Source organism: Pyxicephalus adspersus, chromosome 2 (assembly GCF_032062135.1).
Source record: "Pyxicephalus adspersus chromosome 2, UCB_Pads_2.0, whole genome shotgun sequence".
Taxonomy (NCBI): Eukaryota; Metazoa; Chordata; class Amphibia; order Anura; family Pyxicephalidae; genus Pyxicephalus; species Pyxicephalus adspersus.
This window is the reverse complement of record NC_092859.1, coordinates 144397494-144414457: the sequence shown is the minus strand read 5'-3', so window position 1 is coordinate 144414457 and position 16964 is coordinate 144397494. Positions and strand designations below refer to the sequence as shown.

Here is a 16964-nt window from a genome sequence, read left to right as displayed (position 1 = left end):
GCTTTTTCACATCCAGAGTGAGACTTGTTTTAGAAGTGAAATCTGAGACACTGCTGTAAAAGCTTTCAAAAACCTTCACCATATTCCATTTGAAAGGAGAGCCCCCTTTATTCGAATGTGCATTATTTCCAATCACAACTCACAAGAGGAGAAGAAAAAGCCACTCCTTTGCGAACGTCATCATTTTGCCTTTTCCACTCTGCCCTGGCGTTCATTAAGACTTGAGTCATATTTCCACAACACAGACATTAAATGCAATCATTTGTGGGCAACAAAAGGAAAAAAAAAGACCCATGGAAACCGACTGTAGGCTCCAAAATGTTTGTTATCCCTTGCAAAGCCTCTTCTGAGCTCTGAAAAAACAGTCCAATGAAATATATATACTCAAACAAAACCGAAATCAAGAGGATAAAAAAATTCCCACATAAGTCTGAGATTAAGAAGTTATCAGCCGGCTTCCCTATATGGAGAAATAATGACTCACGCAATAAAAAAGAGGAACTCTAGAGGTTTTCCCGGAACACAAATTGAGAAGAGCCCTAAACTTGCAGAAGATGGTTTTTACAAAAAGGAACAGGGGACCTGTGTATTTTTCACTGTCATTTTCGTGACAAGACTCTGCAAGCCTGACTAATTTGCTTCTGTCAATGCTCTCATTCACATCAGCTGGGGCCCATGAAGCGACCCTGCCACATGGTTTCCTGTATTCTGACTGTTCCACCCTTTCCTCCCCCTCCCTGCAGCATCCACACTCCCTGTATCCCCTCTCTTGGGAGAGAAAGCTTTCCGAAGAGCTTTTAGCCACTGTTCTTCCATTTACGTGGAGACCTTGGAATGGAAACCGGAGGGGAGGGGGATGCACATGCACACACACACACACACACACACACACACACACACACACTTAATAAACTAAAAGAGGTAAGGTAAAGAAAACCGCTTTTCCAAAGAGGATTCCCCAGTCGACCCTCAGGTTTAGAATTACAAAGCAAGCACAATTTTCTTTTTTCATACCCAAAATAAAGCACTAAATCTAGAAAATCTGAATACATGCAATGGCTAGTGTTCTTATAAGTCAAAGGAGTATAAAGTCAACTAAAAAAAAAAAACAACATGTTGCAATATATTTTCTATAAATAACCAGCTCAAAACTGACAACTACTTTTAGTTTTGTAGCTTCATGTTACTTATATATCAAAGTGTGTACTTTTTACAGCAATTAGAAGAACTGAATTCTGCAAGCTATGCCCAAAAAAGACAGGCACAGGTCTGGTCGACCAGTACTGCCTATGGTCTCCTTGCTCCTGATGGTTTTTCAGGAGCTGTCCTACCGATGCTGTCCTACCATGCGTTGTTCTGCAATGTCAGATGCACAGCAAAACGTTCACCCAAATCTCTTGAAACAAGAAGTCCGAGTGCCTTGGGACTAGTACATATGAACATACCCGCTGCCGATTTTCCGCTCTAACAGCCGCCCAATCTAATTGTTTTTCAAATGGGTAACCAATCCATTAGGATTACTCAAACAATGAGCACACCCTGTACAAGATTCTACATTTCTGATCATTTTGCTCAGCTAGAAGTGATTGGAATTCTGATCAGATGTACTTGATCATTTGTACACTATAACTTGTTCAGTCTATCAATAACAAATCAAAGCAATCTATTGGTTTGATGGTAAATTACATTACATCTCAGTGTTGAACCCAGAAATTTTTTTAAGCCGAGTGGGCAGAAATAGTAGGCAGGTGGCAGCCCCTGTATTGTGTTTCAGCTATTCAGTAAGCACCCACAGCGAGGTGGTTATTGAAAAGTGCCGGGTGGTGCGCCCAGCTAAAAGGGGCTGGGGAGAACACTGCATCTGATCATTTTCTCAAATGAGAAGTGAAAATCTGCCTTTAGACTTTAGATCTCACAGCAATGAAGATGTAGGAGTTATCTAGGTATTCTCAAAGAGCACTGCTATATTTTGAGGAATAATTAAAGCCAAACAGGTAATCTACAAAATGTTCCTTATAACTTAGGAAATATTCACCGAGTTTGAGTCCACTTTATTTGTGCAATTGTAACCCAAGGGTTTGACAGAGGCTATGTTCAAACTAGCAGTATTTTTAAGATGTAGAAGTTATCTAGGTATACTTAAAATGCACTGCAATATTTTGAGGTATAATTGAAGCTAAACAGGTTAATCTACAAAATGTTTCCTATAACTTAACAAATATTCACCGAGTTCGGGTCCACTTTAATTGTGCAATTGTAACCCAAGGAGTATTTTTACTGTGGAATTTACCACTACAGGTGTCTCCTGGCAAAGGCTAAGGGTCTGGGAGTGATAACAAGCAATGTCCGGTAGGCGTTTGAAGGCCATTGCACCATGCTTGCATAAGTGGTGGCAAGGGGTTCAATTTACGTCTATAGAGTAAGCAGGGATGGCAAGCCAACAACTGCATGTTGAATGTAGTAACTGTGGAAAAATGTGCAAGGCAACACTGTACCCTCTCCAATTTATTAAAAGAATAATAAATGTAACCCCTGTATACTGTACATGTAATATTTTTTTTCTAAAACGCATGCTAGTTAGAGAAAAACATTTCATCGCTCATAGTCACTGTATTTAGAAAGAAATGTTATTCATGGAAAAAAAATTGTTGTCACAATGCAAATAAAACCCTATCAGTGTCTTTCTATAGTGCTAAAGCTAAAAGGAAACGTTCCTAGCCAGACATCTTCCCCATTCTGGTTGTTCTCTTGGTTATTTTTGCTGAAATTTTGATACAGAGATAAGAATGTGTAGAAGCAACTCAACTAAAACTATCTATAAATATAGAATTACAATAAAAACTTCTATATTGTACCACTGTAATACACATACCCAGACAACGGCACATTTATATGAGTTCTGTACTGTATACATAATATGGTAATGTGACATTTGGATTCACAGTAACATCACACAGTCACAGTAAATTACTCAGAAAGCCTTGCACATAGCAGTCAGAGCCCAGACTAATTATGACTGCTTACAGAGAAGACATGATCTTATGTACGCAGTGACCTGAGTGGGAGAATAAATCACATTGCCCAGCACTTGTGTATTGCAAATGAATATTGAAACTTATTGTTCTATTGTTATTCCTTCCTGGAACAAAATTAATATTGCATTTATGCTCTTGATAAGTACTATGCTATCTAAAAATATTTAATTTAAAGCAAATGTACTATCTAAAATTAAAACAACTATTGTAATTGGACAAACCACCTTACTGGCCCCTTTAATCCGTCAACAGTGCACAGATCAATGGGAATGGCCAACACCACAATACATCTGGACTTTTAAGGTGTGCCTAAAAGTCTCATTGTTTTGTGTTGTTGGATAAATACTGTATTTGTGAGATGTGGTGCTTTTTTGAAAATTTGCACAATGTTTTTTTTTTTTATTATCGATAGGAATGCCTATCCACATCACTGCAAGAATGACTTTGGATGCATATATGATCATAAGGGTAAAGAGTAAGAGAAGCATTGGAGAAAAGAACCCAGAGGTCTAAGCTAGTCCTATGCCAAGTTATTATGCCCAACATCATGGAAGGGACCCACAGAGTCAAAGCTATCACATGCTGGAGGCAACATTTCCCTTGAGCTATGTGCATTTAGTTATTTAAATTTAAAAAAAAAGAAAAAAGTTAAAATTTTTTTTTTTGGGGAAGGCTTTTCCCCTAAAAATCACTTTTAAATTGTTCTCTCCTTCCCCTTTACAAAAGTTCTGGTCACCACAAATTACAAGGACCATTTTGGGTCATAAGGAACCCTATAACAAAATCATTTCAAAAACTCCTGGACCAAATTACCACTTCAGACCAGTTTAGATCTCGTCACAAGGCGTTCCACAAAACTTTTATGAGGTTAGAAATTCTCAAAAGTAGTCATGGGGTAAGAATCACATTTCTGAGGTCTAAAATCAATCATAAGTTAAAAGCCCCCAACATTAGCCCTGTTACATTTTATGTTCATGAGACAGAAGAGGCCAGGTGTCATTGTTTTAGATAGGGTCTTCTATTTTCAAGTGAATACAGAAGAAACAAGACAATTGTGTTAAGGCCCAAGACCACCTAATTCACCTAGAATCGATTTAAACAAAACTTGGATTAAAAGATCCTAATGCCATAATAAAAACTGAACCTGATAGGTGCAACCAGGTCTGACTTCATTAAAGTGCATTCTATTTGGTTCTGCTTTAATGGATTTTTTATTGAATAGGGTCATTCATAACTTAGGTTTAGCAACATGCTACTTCAATTTAGGCTCGTAATAAATACGCCCATGTATGCCCGCTTGACATACAAATACCAAAAAGTACAAGAAGAGCAAATCTGGGGGTTTGTTTTAGAATGCACCATTTTTTCCATAAAAAAAAACCCAAGAAATCTCTGGCACTGCATGATGAATTTGTTTGCAATTATAAGAAAAAAAAATGAATAGATCAGGTGATCTATTCATGAGATGATGATAGCTCACCAGAGGACAGACTTTGTTTCTTTCAATGTCAAAGTGGTTTTTTATCATGCAAAGCACAAATTATGTGCAGAAAAATACATGCTTATATCATTTCTACAAGATTACTAGCAGAGATAGCTGCCAACCAATTCAGTTAGTTATGACCTGGCTATCTAAGAGCAGGTGATGGGAGCTTGTGGCTTAGTGGATACATATATTCTGATATTTATGGAAAGATATTATGCAAGCCAGAAGTTTAAAAATCTTCCAGTTATCAGAAAGTGGAAACCTATGAAAAATTATTTCTACTGTTACTCACACAATGTTTCAGACAATCTGGATTCCAGGAGATTTCCATGGAGGGTTCAAAGAAGGGAGTCTACATAACAAAGACTATAGACACAACTTTACATAAAAAAAGTAGAGAACCCTTTTATAAGAAGAAGTTTTTTTTCTTTAAACTCCCACACCTTTCCCTTCCCTGACTAGGCGATCAAGACAGAATGGGAGTGCAAAGCCTCCCGGGATACCTACATCACGCATCCTGGGAGGCTCCAGGCTGCTCCTTCTGCGCATTTTCCTGCACTGAGGGAAAAGAGATGCCTATCTCCCACATGCGCAGTGAGATCGGGCTGACTTAGCCAGAAGAAGATAGAAGGCTCTACAGCAATAAAGGTAAGTGTGATTTTTTTTTTACTTTTCAGTTTAGTTCCGCTTTAGGGTTCTCATTCATAGTCCAAGGAAGCAACACTTGCCAGTGGAGAGGTGTCAGCTACCTTGCTGTATAACGTAGAAGAGGTCTATGAATCACAAGGCTGGTTAAACAGAATAACATTTTGGTAAATTAAACCCTTCACGTGATGGTGTATCATATGTGGCTGAGGTTTGGATCTGATCTTTAAACTCAAGCGTTCTTCTGTGGCCAGCTCCACCACTGCCACAACATACTTGTGTGAAACAACATTATATAACACTTGCTTGTCAGCCGATTTATGTTGACACAAACTACTACAGCATGAGAGCATATGAAAAAAAGGCTGAGCCTTTAAAGCAAACACTGGGACGAGAGTTTATACACCAAACAACTTGTCTAATCCTTTATACAAACGACCTCGTTTCTTGCAACAACAAAACATAGTCATCAGCAAAGAATATACGAGGATGGCAAATTTTACCTTTATATGCAAAATAATACAAAAAAAACAAACACTGGAGGTAAATCTCCCCTCTGAAGTCTGAAGAGCATGAGTTTGAGTACTTGGTGCTTTAGATTTTGCCAATCACCAGTAAGAATGAAAGATCAGCTGGATTTATGCGTTATCAGCTCTTCCAGCAAGAGTGCACAACGCCAAATGAACCGCTGACATCAACTTCTAAATATAAAGTCCAAGTACAAAAGCAGGAAGCCTGAGAAGATGTATTCATACAATAGTTTAGACAGTTATCTTTTGTCTGTCTACATTATTTAGGTTTTCTACTTATAGAGTTAGAATGAAAGAAGAAGTAGTTAACATGACATCATGGTGTCAATTTTAGACATGTGATTGATTGATTTTTTTTATTTTTTGCAATAACACTAACCATAGCAGCAGTATTGAAACTGTTCCCAGCATTGTATAATTCACATATTACTTTTCAAGTATTTCATAATGCTCCTAAACACACAATATGATTGAACATCTCAAAATAATCCACATTTCAGAGCAACCATTTGAGGATTGCTTCTCTCAAATGACAAGACTACTTCAAAATGTTTATTTTTTTTTATTGTGAATACAGTAGAAATGGTTACAATTTTTGTTCTAAATTACAGCACAGATGGTAAGAAGCGGTCGCCACTTCAATGTTAGAATGGGAAACATACCATGCTTAAAGAAGGCATAAAAAACAAGTAAAACTTTTAGGCAAATTAAAGCCCATGTAGGCAGAAAGTTAAAAAGTACATAAACTGTGGCACTTGACCAAGATTTGGTGAGTGTTGTAGCAAGATTGGGTATTGCAAGGTGTATGTCAGATCCTTTGGATTGAAGCAGTAAAGGTGCGTACACACTTCCAATTTTTATCGTTCCAATCGAACGACGAACGATTGATTGGGCAAAAAATCGTTCGTAAAAAAGTAACCAACGACGCCGACGAACGAGGAAAGTCGCTGGAAACGCTCTATCGCTCAAACGATCGTATCTATTGTGTGTACAATATCTACGAACGATCGTGTCGTTAACTCTATGTGCAGGATCGGTGCTATACGATCGTATATATCGTGCATGAACGTTCGTCGTTCGTTTTCCAACGATAATAATTGGAAGTGTGTACGTAGCTTAAGAGTTGGCATTCCTATCCTAGTGAGAGTTGTGAAATAGAAATACCAGCTTACCAGATGGGGATAAGAGGCGTAATTATACAGAATTGAACAAGGGGAAAGAAAAACGGAGGAGGTGGGAGCTCAATTCCACCACCAACACAAGCATATGTTACCTACTGGGGAGAGGAGGTCCTTGGACTGGCAAGTTTGGTTTAGTTGCTTGCATGAGGTTACAATATTTATCATTTTTAACAAAATTCTGGTGGATCATTCTAAATGTATCTGGTAACCGTAGTTCGCCTAATGTCTATAAGCTCTATCATTTCTGCTATTTGATGGACCTTGAGGAGCCACTCTCTTAAACACTGGTAAGTGGAAAGATTTCGATTAACAAGGCAGTATGAATTGGGCATCTGTATGACCTAACATAGTGATGGGATGAAACAGGAATTGGAATGGGGTAAAGGGCAGGGATATCGCTAATTTCAGAAAAAAGGATATATGTCTAAATAAAAATGGAACAAGAGCTAAGGAAGTGCACCAAAGAATAATGGTTGTCAATCTCCATCATGTACTTGCCACATTTGGAAACATCTTATAAAGATTATAAGGGCTTCAGCAAAGGCATAATTTGTCTTTTTAAGGTGTAAGGTTTATATTGCTCTGCGTCAATAATCACCATTACACCCTGAGCTACTTGTATACTGTCAATATTATTAGTTATGGAGTTCTGAAGCCACCGAATTTCAGTATTAGAAATTTTTTTTTAGTGTGTAAAAAATCAGACTGCCTACAATCTTTTGTGTGTCTACCATTTAATTACAATGTGATTAGGATTATATAAGGCTAAATTTACAAACAATGACTGTATGTTTTAAAATCGTTGCTTCACAGATACTGTCATAAAGAGAAAAAGTTATCCAATTTTTTGGATACTGAAATACAGATTTACTATTTAAAGTAGGAAACATTGGGGTTTATCTGTTGTAGTGTTACTCAACTGGAAGCCTAGAAGACTAGGGGAAAAAAATCACTACTGCTATCTTGCCTAAATATGTGTTCAGAGCCATTTGTAATGGATGTCGTTTCCAACCGAACACTGTGAATCCTACATGTAACATATGCTAATCATAGAGTCTGGATGTCGGCCATGATGCAACTGTGAAGTGACTGTTTGTAACCGTCCTTGTGAACAACCCATAAGGCAAGCTTCCTTTTAGATGGTGGTTAATCGTACTGTACAGTCCATAAGCACGTCTATGGCAAAGGTCATTTGATTGTTTTGGACATAATGTGAAACAGTCGCTTATAAGCCTCACTATTGCTTCTACGTGCCCTGTATGGTCAAGTTTGTGCATCTTGTGGAGCTGAAAATCATCTGACCACTAAACAATACAAAGACATTTAATTTCCAAAGGTCAAGTCCAATAGAACGTTACATCTCACCATAAAGTAACATGAAAAACATGTTTTACTCCCACCTTCAGGCCAAAACGTAAATGCAAAGTATAGGCAAGGCATGTCAAACAAAATTGATTCTGCTTTATCCTTCTCCAATGTTCTCCACAATGTCTACTACCTGCACAACCTACGAACTTTGACAAGATAATTACATTAACATTTTACTTGTGATCTCAGCTCTCAAATAATGAAAGCCAACCAGATCTCTAAAGGTCACTCGAAGTTGAGACAGAAAAATACTGACAAAGCAAGAGGCGTTCGTGTTTTCATCTGAGCACAGGTCTCAGAAGAAACAATAAAGGTTTGTCTTTTGGAATGTACCTACAATTATTTCAGTGTCATGTGACCTGGATTACGTGTGCAATAAAATCAAAGGAATGTCTCGGAGTTGACATAACCGCTGTGACTAATTGCAAATGAAGCTGGCTGTGACAGATGTTAGGATGCAGTTAAATTAAAACACACAGGTGCATTGTGTACAAAAGATAATGGCTCCTCCTCTGGCTGTGAAAAGCTGTATTTGCTTTCACAATTTAGTGAAAAATTTATGAAAGAAATACACACTACTAAAAGAAAACAACTGCAGGTGCATTATGCGGTGCAAATTTTACAAATTTTCAGGAACATTCAGGACACTCTTGTACAATGTTCTCAACCAGGGTTCCTGCAAATGAACTGCTGGTGTGTTTGCCGCCTGCAGAACCGGAATCGCATACGGCTGTGGTAAAAATTTTCAAGCAAAAGCCACATGACCGAAAGTGATTATCACTTATAGGAACCACTTCCCCAACGTCTACCCCCTAAAGTTTTTAGAATCCTTATCACTGCAAAATGGAAGAAGAATCGTCATTAACCCTGCTCAAGTCCCCAACACAGAATGGTAATTACTGCTAAGCAATGCAATGGCAGGGAAGATAGGGGAAGGTAAGTGGTAGGAGGTAAGTTTTAGTCATTTAATCATAAATAGATAAATATTAAAGAATAAACAGGAACAAATCATTTATGTATTTTACCAAAACACATTTTAGAAACTTTTATTTTAAAAAAATTACAAAAATTAATAGATAAAACACTTTCTTATAAAGGGTATTTTATCAACATTATATTAATAGGCAAATGCAATGTTTTAAATAGGCAACTTTTCCCCAAACACTCCATTGTCTACATTTAGCACAGTTTGTATTTAAAGTTATTTTAGAGGCCAAAGCGACTTTGTTTTTCTGCAGATCTTAGCAACAGGAAACTTTTCTTGAACTCCTACAGCACACTTTTCCACTGGTCAAGCCCAGAAGAAAAAAAGAACAAGGGGGAGAGAATAAACCCACAGACGAAAGCAAATATTTCTGGAGAGTAAGCATCCTCAGAATTTTGGAAAGCTGAAAGTCTGACTTGATCCTCTGCACCACAGGATGTACTTGGTGGGACGTGCATTTGAAAATGGTGGCTTTGAAAACATAAGTACGCTTTCTGCAAAGCTGTGGCTTGTGTTTTTCTTATGAGATAAATGTTTTGTCCGTTGCCAGAGAACACTCAGCAGAAGTTAACACCCTCGTGTTAGTCACCAAAAATTACCTCCAGCAGGAGCACCCATCAGCTTTGTGCTGTTCTGCTGTGGCCTGATGGACTGAAAAGATAATTCTGTAACGCAGGACTATAACTATAACCGGGTTTTAGTGAATAAGTCTACTTCATTTTGAAGAAGACAAAAAGGGATTTAAACCTTTATTATTATTTTGGAGCTTATAAGGGGGATAACAAATTTTAGTACAGTGGAGCAAAATAAGAACTTCTGTCACCATTGAAGGGACATGATTTCAAATCTTCAATGGGTACATAGATAGAACTAAAAAGGTCTTCAAAAGGGGCCACGTCAGACCCACCAAGGGCTGCTGCATTTTGCCACAGCCTCTGCCGCAATCCCAACCTCTCCCATTCAAGACTTTTTTTTTGCACGCAGCCGCAGTAGATCACACTGGTGTTACCAAAAGCAACGGGTCTTTTTTGCCATGCAGTTGATGACTGAGGCTCTGCACTACAGCCAAAGCCACATGTAAAACTTTCTGACTAAAGAGCCCTAACTTTTGTACAGCCCCTTTAGGTGAGGGGTGCTTGAGTTAGAGCCTTCCAAATGTTTCTAGGTTTTAGTTTTCCCTGTATGTAGCTGATTAGCTATCTATTGTTGATAATCAAAATACCTGTTAATTAAAATACCTAGAGAGAGATAATAGACAGTCACGAACAGTCTGTGTGATATCTGTTATCTGATAAGTTGGTTCAGTGCCTATTGAGGTAGGTGTTCAAAGCAGATACATATTGGAGAACTGGAAAGTAGGGAAGGCCCTTTGGAGATGGAAAATTAAAAGAGTTTTGTGGACCAGATAGCCTTTGACCTCTGGGCTCGTTTCTGCTGGGGTCCAGAACCTGGACTGCTTTTGAACCTGCTATTTATTACATGAGGCCTATGGAGGTGGGATACCTATACAAGGTGGCTACATGGGCCTGCACAGAGAATCAGTACTTTCGTTGCAGGGCTTATCATTCCCCAAGGTAATTAGAGCTTTTCAAGGTAATTTGAGCAGGAAAGTTGAAGGCAGCTATAGAGGTAGAAGATTTTACCAGGAAAAATGTTTAGGGAGAGACTCCGATTTGTCAGATCTGTGTTCACTAAGGCCACCAGATTAAAGCTGCATCAGCTTGGAATACTCTGATCCCCCTTTCTTCTCTCCTGCTTTTGGCAATATCTTCAATTAAAGCTCTAGTCCCTACATGTGAGTGTGTTGCAATGTATTATTTGTTCCATACCTGATCCTGCCCAAAATTAGAACATTTTGTAAAGATTTCTACTTGAATATATTGTAGACAATATTGATAAAATTGCATGCATGTGGGGATCATAATTAATAATTTTGTAAGCACTTTTATGGTGATTTAAGACAAATACTGGCCAGACTCTCACTGGCCAGTGTGGACATGGCTCGTATAGGTAGTGTTAAGAAGTAGACAAATGGAAGAAAATGATCTCCATAACTCCTACTTTAAATTTTCACTATGAAACTATGAACACCACACCACCCACCCATCTCTTCTAAACCTATAAAGAATATTTAACACATCATATAGCTCTGGAAAATAGTGTACTTTTTTACCATCAATGTCATCAGTAGTTCAAAGGCCTTTGCAAACCAAACCTAATCTATGGCATGCAAATAGATACCAAGATGCTTCTTACCATGCATGTGCTGGGCTTTATGAAATCCACTTGATCTTCCCCTTTTCCATCAAGGCTTTCTGCTTAGACAAACAATAGAAATAAAAAAAAGTGAGATCTGTGCAAAAAATGGCCACAAAAAATACTGACTCTGTATTAAGTATGGTTTATTATATACAATCATGGAATATGTTCCTTTAATCTGGCCTTTCTCTACCTTTTTAACATGGGAAACCCTTGAAAAAAACTTTTAGGGTATTCAACAAACCACTGCTATAATTTCCAGATCACAGTACATTAGTATGGTGGTCAATGGGAAGAACTCTTCTTACATTGCTGACAAGTGGGAGGAAAGCCACCCTAACAGAAAGTCAAAAAGATCATTGGTGTCAGTTAAACTGACCTGAGTGTCACAAACTGCTCATTAAACAAGGAACCTCTAACCACCTCTGGAAGAAACCCGGTTGAGATATGTTGGTCTAAGCCATAGAAAAAAAGCAGCAATCATGTGCAAAGCACTATAATCCACACCAACCCAAGTGATTTTATTAACAGCAGTTAAATTTGCTATGACGTTTTTTCTAAGGCTACGTACACGTCAGATGATTTTTCGTCTGATAATCACCTTAGGGCTAGTATCAGACGAGAATCTGGTGTGTGTACAGCGCTCGTCCGATGTCGCTCATGGATCCGTCCTGGTGTATTCACGAACGACAAATGATTGTAATACAAGTAAAGGGAAGAGAGCGCAGCGGGGTGACGTTCCGTCATTCTCCCGCCTCCCCTGTCCATACAGCAAGATCGTGAAAGATCCAACAACCAAAATCTAACATGGGTATGCAGCCTAACTGGCTTATGTGGTTAGGAGTTTAGAATTAGAGTTGCGTATTGCATGGCGAGGAAAAACAAAAACAAAAAAATAGCACCATAACCTTTGCTATTTAGCGGTTCAGTACTGGTTGCAAGTGGTGAACCACAGCAGTACTGCTTTACATAATGTCTGAATACCTGCCTAATATAAGCTAGGTGACCATCAGTCACTTACTGCTCAGTATGGCCTTCATAATGGGTGCCAACTGTAGAGCACAGCCAAGCAATAGAGTATCATAATAGCGAAATTTAGCTTAGGTTCTGACTGGTCTCAAAATTGAGAGCTCACGAGCAGCTCGCAGTAGCTGGCACCTTGCCTGTTACTCCATCACTTGCTCCACATCGCTTGTTCCTAAAGAACCAATGTTTGCACATTTTCTGGCATTTGCTATTCATTTTCCATGAGGCTGCCACAGGGAGAAGGTACTTGTAGCTTCTTCCCCAAGGCAGCGGTTCACTGGCATGAGTAAATGGTAACCGCACCACCACCTCATGGCCAGTATGAACATAGCCTTAGAATCCACCACAAGAGCAAGTGACTCAGTAAACAACTTCCTGTCTTCAAAATATTCACCTGTGCTGTTACCCCAACAGAAAGGTACTGAACAAGTTATTTTATAAAAAGTATTACTGGCTAAAACATTAAAAGAAGCTATAGAGTCAAAAGTTTACAACAGGAATAAACAAGAATTTATGAGATTTTAGTGAATTGGCTTTGGTTCTGCCAAAGAACACATGTCACATTAAGTATTATGAACACTTTAGTACAACATAATTTTTTATTTTTCTTCGCAGTCATGCGATAGCAAGAATATAATTTGGTAATCTGTATTTGTGCTTTTTGGGATCTGTTTGGTTTGATTTTTGACAATTGTCTATTGATTGTGGATAGCAGTAAGGTAGAACAGTACTGCATGATACGCTTTAAACCATAATATATACAGTCATGTGAAGAACCAAGTACACCCCCAATTACACCTATTGACTTTTAACAGGCAAAAATTAGATCTTCATTTAACTAATGCCCGGAGATAAAGGTGATATTCCTAAACAAAGAAAACATGGAAAAAGAATGTACACCTCCATTATATGGGAATAAGCCTTTATATATTGAGTAGCATTGGTTAGGACCTGCTTAGGGACTATGCAGGTAGACCCTGTTGTTTTAAACCACAGGTATATATAGTCTGTTCTCTTTGCTATTGACTTGTGTGGTGTCATTATCATAGGTTCAAGTGGGTTCTTTGAAGCTTTCAGGCCATGTCATATGCATTTGAGTTAGGTGAGGTATTTAGAAAGATGGTTGTTTTGATGTTGTGCTACTACAAAAATAACATAAAAATTGTATAGTCATCAAACAACTGATAATTTGTTAAGGACTGGCCAAGCCAGCAAACTGAGGCCAAGAGCTGATTGATAATAAAAAGAGTTCCAATCATATTTTGGGATCTGCAGGTAACTCTTACAGTAGTTGGTGTCAAAGTGCTTGCATCAACTCAACAAGATTGACCTTTATTAATTGCAAGGAAGGTGTTTCAGCAAAAAGAATATGCAAAAAGACCAAAAGAGCAAGACTAAAGTATACTCAAAGATAGGTGATAAAAGAAGACATGGTTTGCTCAAACCAAAGACAGCAGTTAGGTAAGAGAATCTCATGAACTGTTAAATATGGTGGTATGGTTATGCTTTGCGTTGTTTTGCTGCTTCAGGGCCCAGGTAGCTTGCACTCCTTGATATGTTGCATATCTCATAGTTGACTCATGTCTCCATGATATGAATGCTAAAGGTTAGTGGTAAAGCAAAAATTGATCTCTCAGTGTGATAATGATCCTAAAACACACCAACAAACCTATGAAAGACATAAAAGGGCACCATTTATAAAACAGGGAAATTGGAAATTCGATTAAACATTCCCTTGTGGGAATCTTCCCAGAGAGTTCTAGACTGGATAAGATTTAGGGCCCATTGTCATGGATGATTTGTATAGGGCAATAAAACTTTTGATGTCAGACACAAGTGGACAGTTATGCATAACACCTATGAGAAGAAAGGTTAGGTTGGTAGCAGGTGCTGTATTGTGACCCAACTCTTAAGTAACCACCCAAAAACAGCAGGGTGATACTGAAAAGTGCTAAAAGGGTGGAGCACCTGGTTAAAAGGGGCCGGGGTGAACACTGAAATGTCTGGAACTTTTTCCACTGAACATCATTACATCCAACAATATTTTTGTTAAATAAATGAAAACAAAACACCTTCAACTGGCAATTCTATCTAAGTATATTGCCTTTATCTGTAGGCATGGTTTCAATGAAGATCCAGTGTTTGCTTGTTCAGATATGTTGGAGAAAAGAACAGTTTCCATGAGGTGTACCTGCACTCCTATTTTCCAAACTGGGATTTCAAAAAGAGCCACCTGACTGCCAACATTATTCCAATGCAAATTCACTCCTGTAAAACTGAACTGTAATCCATATCAGTGTTAAATATTCCTCACATTGCTTTTCGGAAGGAAAAGCTTTGATGTTGGTTGCATAAAACATTGTACCCCATCCAAAGAAAGCGCTCCACCCTGACCTGTGGGGACTAATAAGACGTGTTTAGAAGCATTGGTTTCTTGCAGACGCCTACTCAATAATCAAATAGTTTTGATGTGTGCCCACTTATTGCTGGCAAAGGTACACCAAGTACCAAGAGGTGCAAATAGTTTGTAGAACTTCTCAAAACACTGATTAGGTAACCTGATAATGAGTCCATTGTTACAAGTTCTGAACAAAGATGGGAGTGTAGATAGAAAATTATGTATTATACACTGGGGGAAGGGGGGTGATAAACTTGAGAAGAACTTTTATATGACTTTTATAAGACTTTTATATGGTAACCTTTTGCCTTACATGAGGATTATGGACACTGCCTGGTAGGGGACATGCTACATGCAGCTTTTCCCCGCGGCAGCCCCATTGAGAATGAATGGGGAGGCACTGAGTGGTTCAGTACCATTCACTGTCACCACCTGTCAGATGTGCAGAAGTTCTTTAAGAACCAGAGTTGCGGTGCAAGTGACTGAACAGCAAAGTGTCAGCCACCCGAAGCCATGTTGGATCGCTCAACCTTAGGGTCAGGTTCAGAGTTGCGTCAAGATTTATCTAAATCACAAAATTCTTTGGCTATATTTCTAATGTTCTTTTGCAACATTACAACAGGTCTGTTCCAAGGAGTACAGGATCAGTTTCAGGAACTTGATATTTATAGATTAACATTGGCTGCTGACTATAACAATACTATCAGATCTGAATCAGACCTATTTGAAGAACAGAGGACTACACCTAGATGTTGTTTCCATGCATGCCTTAGGTCAGATTGGCATTTTAGATACACAGGTTGTCTTGTGCAAAGTGTTGGTTTAAAGTGGAACTCCATTCATAATCCAAAAAACTCAAAATTTTACAGTCCCATAGCTGTATATCTGCAGCGTGAGATCTAGTGTTGTGTGATGTTGTCATTAATGTGGTTCTAAATGCTATTCTTGCTGGAGATCCTGAAAAGGCCTCTATCAAGACGGCAACCAATACACAGGCAAACAGAGCAAGACAAGGCATGCAAGTCAGTACTAGAGTAAAATCAGCTCCAAATGACCACAAACAATACTGATTACTAGTCCATTGCCCTATTCCTGCCTTTTTGAGCACAGGTTCAGGTCCTCTTCACCAATCACACTTATCCAATTTCTTCTTATCCTGCACTATGAATATCAGCAGGTAGTCTCTTATCTGTTGGCAATGTCTTTATGTGGTTAACATCTTTTTAAAAATGGCCAAAAGCGTTAAAGTATTGTTTATATTTATTTATGTGGTCCCCACTGTGGGATGACAGCTGTATTTTGTACAACTATAATACATTCCCAGTTGTATCTCTCTAGAAGGAAAGTAATGCACCAACATTTTGCCTTTTAGGATCCCTTTTTTTATACACAAAGTCTGTGTATGGCATGGAATACTTATATTCTAATAAGTGCATCCACACCCAGACTTTTTTCGAGATTAGTTTTGGCAAAGTGTTGGAGTAGATTCACTCCCTCTAGTTGTTCAGATGTCATTGGAAATAATTAAGGGAAAATCAATGTGTTACAACTGTCACCAAAACAGGAATTCAGGATTTCCCCTCACTTGGGAGGAATCCTCTCTTGTTTTCAGTTTCAAGACAGCAAGGGAAAGTAAACTAGACACAGCGAAATTCAATTCCTTGCTTATTCCAAAATCAAGGACTTGGATATACTTTACTGGAAATAAAACAAAATGGTAAGTTAAAGGGTCATTTGCTCCTAAAGCAGCGTTTCTCAACCAGGGTTCTTCCAGGGGTTGCTAGAGCAATGAGGAATGAGTCACTCTCAGGTCAGAATAACTGACATCAATGATCTTTTTGGCCATCCGTAAGGGTGACATTCTTCTCAATGGTCAGAACTGTAGGAGGCATTCTTCCAACTGACCCCCATGCACATGTACTGTGATCCATGGATAATATAACCATAGCAAAGGTTCCCTGAAGACATGAACATTATTTTAATGGTTCCCTATGTTAAAAAGGTTGGAAAACTCTGGCCTAAAGGAATCATCTATTTATTGGTGGAGCCTG

General features: G+C 38.5%; 1 protein-coding gene across 5 annotated transcripts in view; it reads right to left on the bottom strand.

Annotated features, from left to right (window-relative positions):
• Positions 1-16964, bottom strand: part of AKAP13 (A-kinase anchoring protein 13) — a 171135-nt gene that overhangs the window by 64607 nt on the left and 89564 nt on the right. For all 5 annotated transcript variants that reach the window (XM_072402694.1, XM_072402696.1, XM_072402697.1 and 2 more), the window contains one exon: positions 11487-11545. In XM_072402694.1, coding sequence (XP_072258795.1) covers positions 11487-11545 — 59 coding nt within the window. The remainder of the gene's footprint in view (positions 1-11486; positions 11546-16964) is intronic.